The 20,549-nt window shown below is 41.6% G+C and overlaps 1 protein-coding gene across 1 annotated transcript in view; it reads left to right on the forward strand.

The window, feature by feature from the left end:
• Nucleotides 1-20,549, forward strand: part of LOC306859877 (sodium/hydrogen exchanger 8-like) — a 49,215-nt gene that overhangs the window by 27,281 nt on the left and 1,385 nt on the right. The window contains exons 9-14 of the mRNA XM_079401263.1: nucleotides 12,981-13,113; nucleotides 15,371-15,476; nucleotides 15,594-15,710; nucleotides 15,799-15,881; nucleotides 16,118-16,229; nucleotides 19,706-19,926. Of these exons, the coding sequence (XP_079257389.1) occupies nucleotides 12,981-13,113; nucleotides 15,371-15,476; nucleotides 15,594-15,710; nucleotides 15,799-15,881; nucleotides 16,118-16,229; nucleotides 19,706-19,926 (772 nt within the window). The remainder of the gene's footprint in view (nucleotides 1-12,980; nucleotides 13,114-15,370; nucleotides 15,477-15,593; nucleotides 15,711-15,798; nucleotides 15,882-16,117; nucleotides 16,230-19,705; nucleotides 19,927-20,549) is intronic.

A 20,549-nucleotide genomic window follows, 5' to 3' on the forward strand; every position in this document is an offset into this window, starting at 1 on the left:
CTTTAACCAGGACATTTCAAGTACTATTCAAGGTTCAAGATTTTTATTCGTCACATACACAATTATACAGAGTATAACCAGCAGTGAAATGTAAGTCAGGTCTAGGGCTGCAACAACTAATCGATAAAATCGATTATTATCGATTATGAAAATCATCGACAACGATTCTCATTATCGATTAATCGGGTCTGCCCACAGTGCACGTCCAACTTCAGCTGGTTAGTCAAATTACGGCACTGAATAATGCATTTCTATGGACAAAATGCATCTAAAAATAGTGGAGGAAACAGAATGAGATTCTGCCGGAGAAGCACGTGATCCAAGCTGCCCAAAACATGATAATTCTTTATTTTAAGCTTTAAGTTAATGCATAAGAGTAATGGCTTGCCCTGTCAGGCGCTTTGACAGATGCGTGTGCGTCCTCAGCGCAAAAACGTTCAGTTTACGGTCATATCCTTATCTATAAATGCCACAAATTCACGCGAGCATTTCCATTTTTGCATAAAGGTCCGTCCTGACAGTCTGTGTTAAGTTTAAAATACCGAATGAGCGCCGGCGATTAATCGATTAATCGAAAGAATAATCGGCCAACTAATCGATTATCAAAATAATCGTTAGTTGCAGCCCTAGTCAGGTCCGCTCCAAGGACAGTGCAATTATATAGAATACAAATATTAAGAAAAAGAAAAGTAGAAAAAAAATAAAAAGAATAAAATAAAAGATAAAAAAATATAAATGTCCAGGTCAGTATGTTGTTGACATAAATAGTAATACAACAGGAATGTGCAAAAGAATGTGCAAAAAAGTTGTACAGGGTATTTAAATAGCAGCAATATGAGGTAGAGAAAAATTATGAATAGCTTATTGATATGGTGATATTAACATGAAGTCAAGTGATGTTATGACACAGACTTAGAGTTTAGGAGCCTGATGGCCTGGGGGAAGAAGCTCCTCCTAAGTCTCTCAGTTTTTGCCATCAGGCTCCGGAAGCGCTTACCAGATGGAAGCAAAGTGAATAGTCGGTTACCAGGGTGATTAGAGTCCTTGAAGATTTTAACAGCTCTATTTTTGCACGTTTGAGGTAGATGTCCTGCAGAGAGGGGAGAGCAGACCCTGAGATGCGCTCAGCTAAGCGCACAACTCTCTGTAGTGCTTTACAGTCCTGATTGGAGCTGTTTCCATACCACACTGAGATGCACTGAGTCAATACACTTTCTATGGTCCCTGAATAGAAAGTTTTCAGGATTGCTGGTGAGACCCTGAATTTCCTCAGCTGTCGCAGATGGTACAGTCTTTGCCTGGCTTTCTTAACCTGTGTTTGGATGTGTGTAGTCCAAGTCAGGTTCTCGGAGATGTTTACACCGAGGTACTTGAAGCTACTCACCCTCTCCACAGGGGTCCTACTGATCATAAGAGGAGTATTATTGGCCATGGGTGGTATAATGTCCTCAACAAACCCAAACTAGATGACCCCCAAAACTGCACAGCACCTGCAATGAAATGTTTTAATTTCAAATGCCGTCTGGCGACTCAGAGAGGTTCATAGACACTGTTTTGAAGTACTACTCTATAGAGTATTATAGTGTGTCCATGGAAAAACCATGGAAACAAATAAAATCTTAGAGGGTGAAATAATTACTGATATACCATTAATAGCCTGTAGTCATGCATGTGAAGTCTCACCCTTACAGATGTTTGTAGGAAACACTAATTAAATAATAGCACTGATAATTGTTTTATTTTGTGGAAATATCTGTTCCCTGTCGATATTTCACTCGTACTGCGTCGTAAGACACTTGTATGAGAACAACTATTTTTTCCTCTTCAACTGAAGCCTTTTCAATCACGCAGTGAAACTGCACGTCCATTGGTTCGTACAGTGCTATACAATCGAACCAATGCCTCGGTGGCGGCGATGAGCGAGCCTATGGCTGAGGAGCCCGCCAAAAAGGGTGGGGCCTCTGGCTATATAGGCGGATCAGAACTCAGAAGTCCGTGGCCATGCATCTCTGCCCGCCCATGGTTATCGGATGGAAGGCGAACCATCCATCCAAGCCGTGCAGAGCCACGTCTGCACTCGCCGGACGCACCTACTCTGCGGCTGGACAAGCGGCTTCGGCGCTGCATTCCATGGCTGTGCTCCAGGTCTTCCAGGCCAAGATGCTCGCAAACGAGGAGGCCGGTCTCGACTCAGGGTCCTGAGGAGTGCGACGGGCCTGGCCCTGCTCCAACAAAGCCACCGCCCAGGCCATCGGGTGGTCGATGTCTAGCCTGGTAGTGTTGGAACACCACCGTTGGCTTACGCTGATGGAGATGAAAGAGGCAGATAAAGTTCCCTTCCTCGACGCTCTGGTCTCATTGAACAGCCTGTTCGGACCAGCTGTGGAGGGCTTTGCGGAGCGGTTTACTGAGATACGGAAGTCGCCTCAAGCGATGCGACACTTCCTCCCGAAACGCTCCAGTCCTTCTGTTGCTTCTAGTCACCACAATCCTGCGCCGACTCAGCAGCCTGCCAAGCCAACGCCGGCCACTCCCGAACCCTGACCTCCTAAGGATCGGCAGGATAGAGGGCGTTCCCGCTCGGCAAGACGCTACCCCTTCCCGAAGCGCCAAGGACCCCGGCCCAAGATTGCCTTGGATCCGGCGCCTCAGAAGTATTTTCTGCCTACCTAAGTGTCCTGTCCTTACGCAGCCAGTCTTTAGGGCCTATTCAACCCCTTGACACGCGGGCCGAGGCCTGGCAGGCCATCCCCGGTGTATCAGAGTGGGTAATGGCGACGATAAGATGAGGTTATTTACTCCAATTAGCTCGAAAACCACCATATTTCCGTGGTGTGGTCGCCACCACAGTGCGCAGTGATGATGTTCGAGCCCTACGCACAGAGGTGATGAATCTGCTGGTAAAGGGAGCCATAGAAATCATTCCTCCAGCCCAGAGCGAGCAGAGGTCTGCAAGCCCGTCAGGATCCGACGGGGCGCGACACGCTGAGTCCATTCGGGCCGGGCTCGGGCCTTTTTTTTTTTTTTTTTTTTTACAGATCGGCTCAGGCTCATTTAGCTTCTCTCCTTTAACTGTGCCCATATTATGCGCAGAGCACACATGGCGACTGTATGAAATACTGATTATATTATAAATATTACACATCGCCTACGCAATACGCAACGCATATTCGCACTCATTAGCATACAGGTGACAGTTGACCATGCAGAGCATCAGGGACAATTTGGAGCGTGGTTACTAATAATTTGGAATTTGGAGCGTGGTTACATTGGTTCCCAATGCGTCGGGAAAAACTGCATTTTGGATCATCCATGCATTTGATGATGATCCTGACTCGCCGTCTCCTCATGGATGCGCCTTTAGAGTTTTTCAGAAGTGCTCCTGTTCAAAACCGAAACTGCTTTTTTCCCCTTTATTTAATGTCTTTATTGCATGCTTTGTTGATATTTTGAGTGCACACAAATAAAAGTAGGCCCTTTACAGTTCCGAACAATGAAGCCTATTACTCTTACCTTTATGAGCAAAAATGACAGCGTATTTGAAATGTTTCCAATGCAAGTGATCGCTCTGGTGCGTCCATGTCCTGTAAAGCGCGCTTCAGCTTGCACTCTCTGCACAAACGACTGGATTATGGATCAGTGCACATTAACCTAGGTTAAGCCTTTAAACTAACATTGTGGAGCTGTTTTATAACTATAGATTTAATTGTAGATTAAGTCGTGATTATTTGAGCAGGCTAAATATATCAAATATAGGCTATGATCAACTCACTGTCTGCCACTGGCCGCTTGGTCATTACTTTAAAAAACAAAAAAACTTACATTTAACAAATAAAAAATGCTCCAAACATTTTTTCTAATTAACTTAATAAAATAACGAAACAAAATACAGTCACTTTGCCATTTCATACAAAACTGAAGTATTTTAATAGCTGAAACAGTATAAGCTGTTTTGGGAGAAGGGAAAAAAAAGGCGGGCTCAGGTCGGACTCGGGCCGGGCTAGGGCCTGAGCGTCTCGGGCCAGGGCCGGGCTAGGGCCTATATTTTAGGCCCGTGCAGAGCTCTAAGAGCGAGTCAGGCTTCTACAGCCGCTACTTCCTCGTTCCCCAAAAAAGACTGTGGCCTGCGACCTATTCTAGATCTCAGACTCCTGAATCACGCCCTGGTAAAAAGGTCTTTCAGGATGATCACATTGAAACAGATCCTCTCGCAAATATGCCCAGGGGACTGATTCATGTCACTGGATTTGAAAGACTCATACTTTCACATTCAGGTAGCCCCCTATCACAGACGATTATTGAGATTCACATTCGAAGGGGTGGCATATCAATACAAGGTCCTCCCGTTTGGGCTGTCCCTGGCTCCCCGCACTTTTACGCAATGCATGGATGTGGCTCTATTCCCTCTGCGACAGATCTCCGCATCCTCAACTACCTCGACGACTGGCTCATTCTGGCCCAGTCATAGTCAGTTTCAACATCGCACAAGACCCTCCACCTCAGCCACTTATATTGCCTGGGGCTCAACTTTGCCAAGAGCATACTGTCACACGGCACTGTGCGAGGGCAAGCCGACCTTCGTTCTTTGGTCCAAAGAGGAGTCGGGTCTGCACATCAACTGCCTAGAGATGCTAGCAGTGTGCCGTGCCTGTCAATTCTTCCTGCCGGACATAAAGGGACACCATGTGCTAGTATGCTCAGACAGCAGGTCTGTGGTGTCATGCATAAATCACCAGGGCGGTCTCGTCTCAAAGCACCTCTGCACGCTGACGGAAGACCTTCTTGTTTGGGCTCAGACCAATCTGCGCTCACTGAAGGCGACGCATGTGCCCGGCAAAATAAACCAAGGAGTGGACATGTTGTCGAGGTACAACGTCTCCTCAGAGGAATGGATGCGCCACCTGCTCGTGGTTCAGAAAATCTGGGAAGTCTTTGGCAGAGCTCGAGTAGACCTCTTTGCCTCCGAAGACAACTCTCATTGCCCAATCTATTTCACGAAGAGCATGAATGCCCTGGCGCACGAGTGGCCCAGGCTTCCGCTCTAAGCATTCCCTCCAATCGCTCTGCTACCGCAGGTACTCAGACGAGTTGGGGAATGACGGCACAGACTTCTTCTAATAGCTGGAGGTACCAGCCGTGGGTGTCGGAGTTATTCCAGCTGCTCGAAGCAGCCCCGTGGTCTATCCTCTTGAGATGGGACCTCCTCTGTCAAGTGAACGGCACGCTGTGGTATCCACGGCCCGAGTTATGGGCCCTGCATGTGTGGCCGCTCATTGGGAGCCTTTTGACCTCCCAGAGTGTGTCTTAAACACTATGGCAGAAGCTAGAGCCCCATCTACCAGACACCTCTATGCTCTGAAATAGTCCATTTTCTCAGCTTGATGTCAAGACCGCGACTTAGATCCGGTCACCTTTGAGGTAAGTGGTTTTTTCGTTTCTGCAGGAGATGCTGGATAAACAGCATTCCCCATCCACCATCAAGGTTTACGTTTCAGCCATAGCGGCTTTTCACGCCCCTATTGCTGGCCGATCGGTGGGCAGAAATAGTGCGATGGTCCAGTTTATACGAGGCGCCAAGAGAATGAACCCCCCGTACAGTTCCACCTTGGGACTTTCCAACCGTGCTAAGGCCTTTGAGAGGCCCCCCGTTTGAACCATTGCAATCAGCGAGCCTGAGATCGCTCTCGTTTAAAACTGCCCTGCTGTTAGCACTGGCGTCAGTTAAGCGAGTAGGAATCCTACAGGCCCTTTCTGTCAACCCTGCTTGCCTAGATTTCGGGCCTAGCGACTCCAAGCTTGTCCTGAAACCAAGGCTGGGTTATGTACCTAAGTTGCTCTCCACTCCGTTCAGAGCCCAGGTCATAGCACTTTCTGCGCTGACCCCCTCGACGGATGACCATGGATTGTCCCTGCTCTCCCCCGTCAGGGCCCTCAGGGTATACATTGAGCGTTCGGCCTCATACAGGAAGTTAGAACAGCTTCTTGTCAGCTTCGGTAACCGCACTAAAGGTCGCCCTGTTACAAGGCAAAGGATTTCCAGGGGGTTAGTGGATACTATCACCCTAGCATACTCCTCCTTGGGCTTGCAGTGCCCCATTGGAGTCAGAGCCCATTCCACCAGAGGCATCGCCTCTTCCTGGGCGTGGTCCAGCGGGGTGTCCATTTAAGAAATTTGTGAGGTGGCCGGCTGCATTTATAAGGTTTTACAACCTGGATGTCCCCGCCTTGCAGGCCAGAGTCCTTTCTGCTTAGTTCGCCGCCTCCAGCTAGTTAAGCAGTCTTAGGGGTTCACTTGACCAACATTGCTCAAGTCCCTCCCTCTCTTGGACGGTCCATATTATTTGGGCATCAAGTGTCAACTTACAGGATGACACCCAGGCCACGGATGACCCTGACGGCTCAGCCTGTGCTTGGTGTATTTTTAACTCCCCTGGGTCTTCCCCACGTGAGTTATGGTTTTGAGTCGTTCCCCATCATAGCACGGCGTGATTGTACTGGTTCCCATACAAGCATCTTGCTACGCAGTACTCGTTCCCATATTTCAGGGAACCGAGGTTAAGATAGTAACTGAGTACGTTAGCATTGGTTGCTCTCAAGCCATCAACTTTTGAGTCTGTAGTCAGAGACTGATAGTTATATAAGCAATTTGATCAATCATGTTCTTATTCTGCTGGGTTATTTGTTCCAAAACCTAGGCGCGATCACGTTATTCACTGTATATCTGCCTGCTTTTATTTCTAATGCCTAGCTCAAAAATATTTACATAACCGCAATGATGAATATTATTGTTTTATTGTTTTATTAGGATCCCCATTAGCGGCCCATTTAATGGCAGCTAATCTTCCTGGGGTCCTCTTTAAAATATTCACAACATAAAATTACACAAAACAACAACAACACAAATTACAATCAAGAGAATTCAAACATTGCAATTACATTCAGAATATTACCAAGTGAAAGAATATGACAATTTCCAGCTTTCACGAGGTCATTTGCAGCAGTTCCTGGGTTACGGTCCTCTTAAATTTGTATTTGTTCTGAATTCTGCGTGATGAGACAGAGAGTCGATTCCAAATAGATATTGCTCTGTAAAGTGATGTGCGTTTAAAAAAATTTGTCCTGGGAAGCGGAAGTTTTATATTAGATTTTTTGAGTTAGTAACTATTAGTTAACTATAGACATGGGATTAAATGTCTTGAATATAAGTTTTACAGTGTAAAAATAAATAATGCACTTTATTTTCAATGTTATAAAGCATTTTATAATGCTTGTTACCGGCTTGAGGTCCTTTCCCGATCCCGCTCGCCTCTCTCCACCCAATGCTTTCCAATCGTCTCTCTACTGTCCTTTATCTCAATAAAATAAATAAAAATGTCCATGAAAATAAAGCTTTTTTTTCTGATATTGAAGTGAAATCTAATCTGATGGCCTTAAAGTCTCTCGTAAACACTACATGCGCGAATTGCTGGGGCTGAACTTGCTAAACTGACAGTTATGTGAAATTTGTGGGCGGGGCTAAACAGGCAGCAATTTAGAATCGGTGGGTGGAGCTAAACACAAGTGATATAGCAGCAGGCGTTGATCATCTTCTGAGGAGGTGGGGTTTATCCACACTATTACATCATAGTGGAACATTCCACCAGCTGTCGCAAACTAGATTCAATATAAGCTGTTTATAGGCTAACAAGATAGTATTGAGTTCTGAAACTTACAGGATGATTTTATAGTACAATGACTTGCTATAATTCAAAAGATCAAGGGAGTTTTGGTTTCGTGACCCCTTTAATGGAGTGGCCAGCCAATCATAACGCATGTCATTTCCATACAGAAGTCATGTATTTCAAATAGCAAAAGCAGTAAGTAAATGCAGACTTGTTCAAGAGAGGTTCACAGACAATCTGCCTCTCAAATGTTGCCTTGATCAGCAACATTTGGGAGAAACTGTTGTGTGACGGGAGTTGTTTGCAGTCTCTGATATCTCACACGTGAACTGGTCACACATTGCATCTCAGCAGGCTTCCATGTAAGTGTGTCAGGCACTTTTTCCTTTTCTAGTTTGTGGCCAAGCTGCCATTGGCCTTGTGGCCTGCAGACATCCTCATTCTGTCTGTTTCAGCCTTCTGCTCATTTTCTGCTTCCACGTCCCATGATTTATAACCACATGAATGTGGGCTTTACTTCTGTGTGATAAATGTGTTGGCATTCAGGCTCTCCAATCTTAAAACCGCTTTTCTGGGTGAACATGAACCATCCTGGCAGCATGTGAGAGACAACTTTTCTTTCACAAATGGAAATACCAATATTAAATGTGCAAAACTACATATCTGGTACTGTGCTATATGTACAGTTGAAGTCAAAACTTTACATACACCTTTCAGAATCTGCAAAATATCAATTATTTTACCAAAATAAGAGGGATCATAAAAAATGCATGTTATTGTTTATTTAGTACTGACCTAAATAAGATATTTCACATAAAATATGTTTACATATAGTCCACAAGAGAAAATAATAGTTGAATTTATAAAAATGACCCCATTCAAAAGTTTACATACACTTGATTCTTAATACTGTGTTGTTACCTGAATGATCCACAGCTGTGCTTTTTTGTTTAGTGATAGTTGTTCATGAGTCCCTTGTTTGTCCTGAACAGTTAAACTGTCTGCTGTTCTTCAGAAAAATCCTTCAGCTCCCACAAATTCTTTGGTTTTCCAGCATTTTTGTGTATTTGAACCCTTTCCAACAATGACTGTATGATTTTGAGATCTATCTTTCCACACTGAGGACAACTGAGGGACTTATTTGCAACTATTACAGAAGGTTCAAATGCTCACTGATGCTCCAGAAGGAAAAGCCATGCATTAAGAGCTGGAGCGTGAAAACATTTGAACAGAATGAAGATGAGTACTTTTTTCTTGTTTTGCCTAAATATTATATTTTTTCATTTAGTACTGCCCTTCAGAAGCTACAGAAGATACTTACATGTTTTCCTGAAGACAAATTAAGTTCAATTTACCTTGATCTTCAAATTCAAAAAGTTTTCACCCCCCAGCTCTTAATGCATGTTTTTTCCTTCTGGAGCATCAGTGAGCATTTGAACCTTCTGTAATAGTTGCAAATAAGTCCCTAAGTTGTCCTCTGTGTGAAAAGATGGATCTCAAAATCATATATAACTGAGTTTGGAAATGGATATTTTACTGGCACACTAAAGCAAAGAAACGCTTTTGTAAAACATCTTTGTGCCTTTGACGCTTGCACAGTTCTGGATAGATTTTCACTATTATTGAGCAACTGTTTGGTCTTCAAGACACCCTGTATAATTAGGCTTATTCACATTGCCACATTCAGTTAGTTCTTGAGAAGCACTCAGTTCTCAAGAACGTCATTGTGTGGTGTAGTTTAAAAGGAAGTCTTCACTAGAAAAGCCAAACCATTAATTAGAAGGAGGTGTCCACACACCCTTAGCCATGTACGTAGTTGATCTAAATATATGTTTCTTTACACCACTTATCATATACTATCTTATACTATCATATCTTGTTCATATACTAAGAATATTCATTAAAGGTGACATCATGATGCATTTTTTGAAAATCTATATATTCCACACTTTTTTTTATTTTACTTTTTTGTATTTTTGATTTTGAGGTCTTTAGTCTTGAGGCCAGCCAATCATAACAGGAGTCATTTACAATTAAAAAATTAAAATGATAAATTATAAATTTAAAGTAGTAAGTATAATCTAAGCATCAGTGCAGGTGGAAAAACTAACATTGTCAATTTAGAGAAAAACAGATGATAAAAAACAAATATATGATGTTTCAAGTGTCTAAAGCCCGGTACACACCAAGCCGACGAACTAGTGGCGACGAAAGCAGACGGCAGCGTCTTGGTCCAAAGTTGCCCTGACACACCAAGCCGACACCCGACGGCCAAGTAGGGTTTTTTTCTCACGCACTGGTTCGGCAGCTGAACAGCCAATCAGAATGATCAGATGGCCCGACTGACCGACGAGCTTCGACGCCGATTCAACATGTCGAATCGGCCGAAAACAAGCCGACGAGGACCAACTTCAGCCAACGGCACAGAACACACTGAGAAAACTTTGTCGGCCGACGAACAAAAACTGCCTGACGGCCGACCGTCGGCTTGTTGTGTACCGGGCTTTAACGGACCTGTTTGCTTAGGCATTTAGCACTTTATTGTGGAGGTCTTGGCCCATTAATTATTTACAAGCCCTGTTCTTAAATTAGCTGTTAGATCCACTTACATGACTCATTGTAAGAAATTACACAAAGTGACTGGAATTGAACGCCTTTAGTAGTCAAAACCCTTTTCTTGTGTTTGGACACATCAAGCTCATGATTGGAGTTCCAGAAAATATGGTTCCTTTATAATAATGTGCAGTAACTGAACATATGATACATGTGTCAACACCTTGAAAGCTCTTGAATGATGGGAGATTACGACTGTGGATTTGGATCAGGGTGGCCGGGCCAATCCTGAATTTGCTGAGCATGGCTAAATCAGATCCATATATAACATGAGCGTATCTATCTCTATAACCGGCTCATACATATGTGTTCATTTACACAGTGTCACATCTTCTGTTATTGTTTGAATGACTTATTTTTGTTCATGTGTAGTTTTTACATACATGATTAATGTCAGTCCACTAGGCAATGCACGCCATCATGGTGGTTTTAGCAACAGGGTTGTATCTCGCTGTCTGTGTGCGTTTGTAGAAACTGCTGATTGTAATGGAATATCATTAACCGCTGACCTCACAGGGAGTGGTAAGGAGTTCTTGGCCTTATGTACTGTGACGTGTTTATAACGTTCCTAAATGTTGTACAGGGCATTTGTCGATGGGATGTTTGACCCTCATGTTACCAGTGTTTTCGTAGCCTCACACAGGTTTTCTTGGTATGAGTGAGAAAGAACATGACAGCTTCATGTATCCAGATGATGTCATGTTACAAACAAGTTGAACAGGAAGGGTGGGACATGTGGTCTGCTGTAATACATACTGACGCTCCTCTATCTTTAGTCTTTGCAGTGGCTGCATTATTTGATTCAATCTTTTTTGGTTTCCGTGTGTCTCTTACTGTTTATTTCCTGTCCTCTCATTTTATATAGTTGAATCTATTTTTTCATCCCTTTTTTTTTCCCTCTCACCTCTTGTCTCGTATCTCATCTCATTTGCTGGCTCGTCTTATCTTGTCTGTTATGGTTGCATCTTGTCTCTCTTCTCTTCTCTCTCTCAAATCATCTGATTTCTCTTGTCTCTTCCATTCTGGTCTTGTCTCACGTCTTGTTTGTCTTGTAGTCATTGTCTTGACAGTTCATCTTATTTCTTTTCAGCTAGTCTTTTGACCATTTCATTTCAGCGAGCCTCGTCATATTTCTCATCCTTTCTCATTTTATTTTTATCATCTGGTCTTGTCTTTCTCAAGTCTCTTCTCTTCTCTTCTCTTCTCTTCTCTTCTCTTCTCTTCTCTTCTCTTCTCTTCTCTTCTCTTCTCTTCTCTTCTCTTCTCTTCTCTTCTCTTCTCTTCTCTTCTCTTCTCATGTAGTCTCTTTTGCCTCATAATGTCTTATTTTCTTGTCTTTTGTCCCTTGTCTTCACTTGTCTTGCCTCTTCTCTCTTATCTCTCCTCATCTCTTTTTATAATCTTTTTAGCTCATTTTCTCTCTAGTCTCTCCTCATCTAGTCTCGGCTCGAGGGTTGTCTGTGCTCATTGTGAGTGTTTACTCTGGCTGTTTCTCGTGGTCATTGTGAGTTTGTACTGACTGTGTCCCGAGTGTTGGTTGGTAAAATGATCTCACTCATAATTGATGAGTCTGTGGAGCTGCTGTTATCAGCTGTTTGTGTGTTTCCTAGAAAGCAGTAATTCCTCTCTGGTGTAGTTTTACACCCGTGGGCCAAGCTGTCCTGCACAACAAGATATGTGTTGATCTTTATCATCACCTGGTACAACTTGAATAGATGTACGGAATGGACAAAAATACCATGGAAGTCAATGGCTACCACCAATTATTTGGTTACCTACATACTTCAAAATAACTTTTTTGTTATCAGCTTAAGAGAGAAACTCATACAGGTTTGGGACAACTTGAGGGTGACTGGATGATTACAGAATTTTGACCTTTGGGTGAACTGTTCTTTTAAAGTAGGGGGCCATTTCCAATGCTTTGATCCACGTCATAAGGCTGGCTCATAATGTCAAGATAGATATGGATAAGTGGATTATTTAATTAAACAAACAAACAAACAAAATCTTACCTGCTACCCACCATTGGGGTTTTATTATCATTTTGTGATGTAATCTGTTCAGTGTTTAAAATGTTTCAATCGTTTAAATGAGCACAGACAAATGAATGCAAGCCCATTTGATATCGGATGCTCAATTTATAACAATTTGTTTTAAAAGTATCAGCATCTCATCTGTGGCTCAGTCACTGAATCTCTTTATGGTTCAAGCTCTGGATTTTTTAGTATGTAATATTCCTGGTAGAAGCTGATAGTTAAATGAACACTCCAGTGTAGAGCCCAGCGTGGGACTGTCTTCTTAAACCCGCACCCGCCCACTCCCGCGGAATTTCTGACCAGGACCTCCCGCTCCCCCAACCTGCATGTTCCACTCCCGCCCGCGCCCTCAATGTTTGTGTCCACTCCTGCGTAATTTCTCTCAGAGCTTGTGAAAATGTCAGCTACACAAATACTCAAATATTCGTTCAACTTAACATCCAGAATAGCAGGCTTCAAACAAGATGCACATAATTCAGTTAATCATTTTACTAAACAGCTTTTTGTTTTATGTATTTAAACTATTTACAAAATTCTAATTGTAAATATTGTTTGGATGTGCATGTTGAAATGTGGAACAATTCAGTCATATTCTGCTTTAATTTTCAGTCTTTATTGTGTTAGTAGATGTGAGCAGTAGTTGATGTATGTGTTGTTGTTGGTATTTCAGTACAGCGGAGGGCTTTGCTGGCTCAGATGTCTCTACAGGCTGGGAAACCTTCATACAGGCGCTTGGCTACTTCCTGCAGATGTTCTTTGGGTCAGCGGCTTTGGGCACACTCACTGGTCTCATCTCTGCTGTTGTATCCTAATGACTTTTTTTTTTTTTTTTTTCAAAAAAAGAAAACGATTAATCACGATTAATCGCATCCAAAATAAGTTTTTGTTTACATAATATACCTGTGTGCTGTGTATAGTTTTTTTATGTATATAGAAATACACACACATGCATGTATATATTTCAGACAAATAGGTTGTTTATATATTAAATATTTATTTATAATATAAATTATATGAATATAAATAATATATTTATTGAATATAAATATTGAAGTAAATACATGTAAATATTTTCAAAATATGTACTATATGTGTGTATTTATATATACATAATGTACACAGAACACACACACATTATGCAAACAAAAACTTTTCTTTTGGATGCAATTAATCGCGATTAATCGTTTGACAGCACTAGTTTTAATGTATTTTGGTTGGTAGTTAATTGGTTAATTTACCATTTATTAATTTGGATACATCAATACATTTATTTTTTTAATGTTATTAAGCTTACACCACCCAGTTAGCTTTATGGGTGCATATGTCATTAATAAATTGGTAATAAACTTATTTATGTTGTATCATATATATATATATATATATATATATATATATATATATATATATATATATATATATATATATATATATATATATATATATACACACACATACATGTATGACACTCGCTGTAAGAAGTACCGCAAGCGGATTGATACGATTACAAACTGTGAAACGGCTGTTGGAGTTCTGATATCACTTTAAAATCGCACTCTTATCAGCCAATCAGATTCGAGGACCAGAAAGAACTGTTGTATATTTGCGTAGCATTATGGCATTTAGAATATTGTAATGCAGAATACGGGATTAATATTTGCTTTGTAAGTACTAATAAATAACCAATATTCTAGCAATATGCATGTGAATAAACATCTAGCTAATACTGAATATACACTCACCTAAAGGATTATTAGGAACACCTGTTCAATTTCTCATTAATGCAATTATCTAATCAACCAATCACATGGCAGTTGCTTCAATGCATTTAGGGGTGTGGTCCTGGTCAAGACAATCTCCTGAACTCCAAACTGAATGTCAGAATGGGAAAGAAAGGTGATTTAAGCAATTTTGAGCGTGGCATGGTTGTTGGTGCCAGACGGGCCGGTCTGAGTATTTCACAATCTGCTCAGTTACTGGGATTTTCACGCACAACCATTTCTAGGGTTTACAAAGAATGGTGTGAAAAGGGAAAAACATCCAGTATGCGGCAGTCCTGTGGGCGAAAATGCCTTGTTGATGCTAGAGGTCAGAGGAGAATGGGCCGACTGATTCAAGCTGATAGAAGAGCAACTTTGACTGAAATAACCACTCGTTACAACCGAGGTATGCAGCAAAGCATTTGTGAAGCCACAACACGCACAACCTTGAGGCGGATGGGCTACAACAGCAGAAGACCCCACCGGGTGCCACTCATCTCCACTACAAATAGGAAAAAGAGGCTACAATTTGCACAAGCTCACCAAAATTGGACGGTTGAAGACTGGAAAAATGTTGCCTGGTCTGATGAGTCTCGATTTCTGTTGAGACATTCAGATGGTAGAGTCAGAATTTGGCGTAAACAGAATGAGAACATGGATCCATCATGCCTTGTTACCACTGTGCAGGCTGGTGGTGGTGGTGTAATGGTGTGGGGGATGTTTTCTTGGAACACTTTAGGCCCCTTAGTGCCAATTGGGCATCGTTTAAATGCCACGGCCTACCTGAACATTGTTTCTGACCATGTCCATCCCTTTATGACCACCATGTACCCATCCTCTGATGGCTACTTCCAGCAGGATAATGCACCATGTCACAAAGCTCGAATCATTTCAAATTGGTTTCTTGAACATGACAATGAGTTCACTGTACTAAAATGGCCCCCACAGTCACCAGATCTCAACCCAATAGAGCATCTTTGGGATGTGGTGGAACGGGAGCTTCGTGCCCTGGATGTGCATCCCACAAATCTCCATCAACTGCAAGATGCTATCCTATCAATATGGGCCAACATTTCTAAAGAATGCTTTCAGCACCTTGTTGAATCAATGCCACGTAGAATTAAGGCAGTTCTGAAGGCGAAAGGGGGTCAAACACAGTATTAGTATGGTGTTCCTAATAATCCTTTAGGTGAGTGTATGTTCCATAGTCTACATATTTTCTTTTATACATGGGTGTTTATTTAAAGAACTCAGATTTCTACTGAGGTCCTGTGAGATTATATTTCTGAATGAGAGTATGCAGGCTCTGAAACACTTCGACCTGAGGAAGACTCCGTCTCTGGAGTTTGGGATGATGATTATATTTGCATACCTGCCGTATGGTCTTGCCGAGGGCATCAAACTTTCCGGTGAGTTTAAAAAACAGATCTTGTTGCGTTGAGACGTTTAATACTATTTTATTAGTAAAATATTGTTGTGATTTCATCATCAGAGCTCATTCAGAATTTATTTCTTTCTGTCTTTAGGTATCATGGCCATTCTATTCTCAGGTATTGTCATGTCTCATTATACTCATCATAACTTATCGCCAGTCACTCAGATTCTCATGCAGCAGACTCTTCGAACCGTGGCCTTCATGTGCGGTGAGTTCCTCACAATCCTGCTGCTTCACTGAGGAGATCTGCTGTTAACATTAACCTTACTCTTCTCTTTTGTATTTGGATTCCACAGAAACGTGTGTGTTTGCGTTCCTGGGGTTGTCTATCTTCAGTTTCCCTCATAAGTTCGAGCTGTCTTTTGTCATCTGGTGTATAGTACGTGTCGCCGAAGTGCTTGTTTTCACCTGTCTGTCTCGTTCCAGAGCATTATGACTCTCTCTGCTCTTCAATATCTGATGAAACATGAATGCCTGCTGAAAGTCTGATATGTCACTGGCTCTTTATAATTTTATCTGATCTCACTTATTATAAAAAACACAAGGTGATGATTATAATGTGTATCAGTTTTAATCAAAATTCAGAACTTAGTCATTTGGGTTTTCCTGTTACAGGTTCTGGTTCTTGTCGGTCGGGCTGTGAATATCTTCCCCCTCTCCTTTCTGCTCAACTTCTTCAGAGATCATAAAATCACCCCCAAAATGATGTTCATCATGTGGTTCAGTGGTAAGAAAACCCAAAGGATGATTCATTTTAACTTCCATGTGGTTTGAATGCTTGAAGTGAGTTTGTCTTCTTCTGGGGGAAGTCGTGTCTTCTTCTGGGGGAAGTCGTGGCCTAATGGTTAGAGAGTCGGACTCGTAATCGAAAGGTTGCGGGTTCGAGTCCCCGGCCGGCAGGGATTGTAGGTGGGGGGAGTGAATGTCCAGCGCTCTCTCCACCCTCAATACCACGACTGAGGTGCCCTTGAGCAAGGCACCGAACCCCCAACTGCTCCCCGGGCGCTGCAGCATGGCTGCCCACTGCTCCGGGTGTGTGTTCACGGTGTGTGTGTGTGTGTGTGTGTGTGCATTTGTTCACTACTCACTGCTGTGTGTGTGCACTTGGATGGGTTAAACGCAGAGCACCAATTTCGAGTATGGGTCACCATACTTGACAATACGTCACGACTTTTTACGACTTTAATCTTATATTTTAAATAGGGCTGTGTATTGGCAAGAATCTGGCGTTACGATACGTAGCCCGATACAGGGGTTGCGATACGATATATTGCGATACATTGCGATACTGTAAGCAAGGCGATATATTGGGATATTTCTTATTTTAGGAATAGGATATATATTTTTTAGGAAAGCTGTCATTAAGAACACACCACCATATGCAAACCTTAGCAAAAAAATAAGTAAATAAAAATAGTTTAACCAACACACTGGGCTCTGCATTTGCAATAATCAGTCCCTATAACATTCAACATTATTGAACCACTTTTTGTGCAGTACGAGTAAAGGGGGAAATATTCAAGTGCTTGCATGATTCTTTAGTTCAATGTATGTATAAAATGTATTTTATAAAAAAGATAAATATATATTTATAGACTCTACTTTAAAGGTTCACAGTATAAGTTTACAATTGTGACATGCGATGTCATAACGTCTGATCTGAAAAAAAATTACATTTGCTTAATATCAATGAAAAATAAAGTGCTTGCAGGATTCCTAAAGAAAACAAAACAATTGTAAAACAATCAAATAAATAGGTTACTAAATTTCACAGGTTTTTCAGTTTTGTATTTATGTTCCGCGTGTAATCACTGAGACCGCGACGCGAGCACCGCCCCAACAGCACCAAACACCCCCAACGCGAGAGAACTCTACCGCCCGCCGCGCTCCAAAGGCTCTTCAACACGGGACGCGCAAAAGCCCAAATGGCGCCACACTTCAGCTTAGTACACCGAAACGAGAACTGGAACAATTCTTTCATCCTCCATTACTGGCAGCGAGCTATATTAACGCTAACATTAGTGGAGTGCCCTGATGCTAGTGTTTCCTGTCACTGTTTAAGTTCAGAGATGAAGACTGATATCTAGCGGTCGGGATATGAACTCAAAACGAAACAACTGCCATGAATCTTGTATGATTTTTTTTTTAATATCGATATTCTGTTTTGGAGAATCGATGCAGTATCGCCAAACAAAATATTGCGATACTCACGTGTATCGAATATTTTCTTACACCCCTAATTTTAAACTGCAGTCAACTGTTATATTTTCACTTTTTATGCTTCAAGCAATTACATTTCTTTATCTTACATCCTCTTTACATATCAGTAATGCACACATGTGACCCTGGACCACAATTTTTTTAAATTTAGATTTATGCATCATCTGAAAGCTGAATAAATAAGATATCCATTGATGTATGGTTTGTTAGGATAGGACAATATTTGTCCAAGATACAACTATTTGAAAATCTGGAATCCAAGGGTGTAAAAAAAATTTAAATATTGAGAAAATCACCTTTAAAGTTGTTCAAATGAAGTTCTTAGCAATGCATATTACTAATCAATAATGAAGTTTTTATATATTTACGCTAAGAAATTTACAAAATTTCTTCATGAAAGATGATCTTCACTTAATATCCTAATGATCTTTAGCATAAAAGAAAAATCAATAATTTTGACCCATACAATGTATTTTTGGCTATTGCTACAAATATACCTGTGTTACTCATGACTGCTTTTGTGCTGCAGGGACACATTTTACTTTGCTAGTAGTTAATTACATTGACATGGTCTTTTTTTATTAAACATTTTATTCAACAACATCTTAAAAGGGTCATGAACTACCTCTTTTTTTTTTTTTTGTACTATTCTCTGAGGTCCACTCATGTTATCAAGATTTTTACATCAAAAAACATCAGAATTAATTTTCTCATATGTTTTCAACCCCCTCATCAGAAGCTCTGTATGAATAGGCGTGGAGGATTGTAGACTCGGAAGGAAATGCCCAATCCTATGATTGGCTAATAGTTGTGTATATTTGAAAGTCTACATTCCTCATAGATGGACGACGCTGCTGTAATTTAGGTTAAAAACACATAAATACTCAGTACTTATCAAACAATCTGTAATAACAGATAAAGCAATAGTGACCAAGTAATAAAAGAGTTATTCATACTTGCGTGTTGCGACATTACTCTCAGATCCAATATATTCGGCACAGTCTATTAGTTTCAATATTTTTGAAAATCTCGCATCGAATTGTGCGAAGTGAACAAAGGACCGAGTTCTTACTGACACGGTCTGGATCTTCATTAAACATAGTTCAGAAGGAAGGCGATGAAAAACACTGTTTTTCCACAGCTTGGAACTGAACAGCATTGTGTTGTCTTCAAAGCATCTTTATCGTTTGGCTTCTGCGTAGACCTGCGTGTTCGCCTCTCTCGTAAACACTACATGCACGAATCGGTGGGCGGGGCTAAACAGGTAGCACTGTATAATCAGTGGGTGGGGCTAAACAGGCAGTTATGTGGAATCGGTGGGCGGGGCTAAACAGACAGTGATGTGGAATCGGTGGGCGGGGCTAAACAGGCAGTGATGTGGAATCGGTGGGCGGGGCTAAACAGAAAGTGATGTGGAATCGGTGGGCGGGGCTAAACAGACAGTGATGTGGAATCGGTGGGCGGGGCTAAACAGACAGTGATGTGGAATCGGTGGGCGGGGCTAAACAGGCAGTGATGTGGAATCGGTGGGCGGGGCTAAACAGAAAGTGATGTGGAAGCAGGTGTTGATCATCTTCTGTGGAGGCTATGCTTATCCACACTATCACATCATAGAGTAGAACATTTCACAAGCTGTTGTTTTGGATACTGCCTTCAATATAAGCTGTTTTTTAGACTAACTAGAAAGTTTTGAGTTCTGAAACTTAGAGGATATTTTTATAGTACAATGAACTGTTATATGTCAAAAGATCAAGGGAATTTTGGTTTCTCAGTTCATGTCCCCTTTAAGTCAATTTTTTATGATGGTATATTTCAGATACATTGCTAGTTACTATTCCTTCACCATTTTTAATTACGTTTTAGTGTTTTATGTCAATTGTTTTATGATAATTTGTTTAGAAATACACATTCCATATAGTCATAAAACTTCATGAAATTGCATGTAATTGAATCCAAGCACATGTCCTCTGTGCTGATGATCAGGTCTGCGGGGTGCTATCCCGTACGCGCTCAGTCTTCATCTGGGTCTGGAGCCCATAGAGAAGCGCCAGCTGATCGGCACCACCACCATAGTCATCGTGCTCTTCACCATCCTGCTGATGGGGGGCGGGACCATGCCCCTCATCCGTATCATGGACATCGAGGAGAGCCAATCACGGCGCAAGAACAAAAAAGACATCAACTTGAGCAAAACTGAGAAAATGGTGAGAGAACTGTTGTCTTTCCCATTTTCTCTTCTTTCTTTTTTTGCACGTAAAACAGACATTTCAGAACATTTCGTATTTTGGGTGTGAATGTACGCTCATTCACAGTTTGTCAGGTGTGAACCGGCAGGAACAGGCTAGACTAGCAAAACTACTAACAGGCTTTGACGGGATGAAAAGTGTGTTTGACTTTGTGGCTGTAACCAAATGGTGAGATGAGCCACTTATGGGAAGGAGTTGAAAATGGAGAAGTGAAGTCAGAAACTTTCTGTTTTCCATAGTGGCGTTCATGCAATGCTTGCATATGTTATTGCAAATAAAGAAGATTTGATGCAGTGTTTGTCAAACACACAGATGTTTCATACATTTTTATGTAGCAACAGAAACACTTTTCATTCATTACTTCATGTACTTAATACAGCACCTGTATGCATTAGAATGAAGTTCATCATAAGCCTAAAATGATGAAATACCAGTGAAGTGGGGTCTGCAGACCTGCCAACCTGTATGCATTTTGCGTAGCGGGCACGTATTTTGACCTCAAAGTACACAGGTACGATTTGTCACTTTACGCAAAAACCTGGTGATGCCTTTGTGCAGCACAAACCAATCAAGCGACAGCA

The sequence above is a fragment of the Barbus barbus genome (genome assembly GCF_936440315.1).
Source record: "Barbus barbus genome assembly, chromosome: 40".
Lineage (NCBI taxonomy): Eukaryota > Metazoa > Chordata > Actinopteri > Cypriniformes > Cyprinidae > Barbus > Barbus barbus.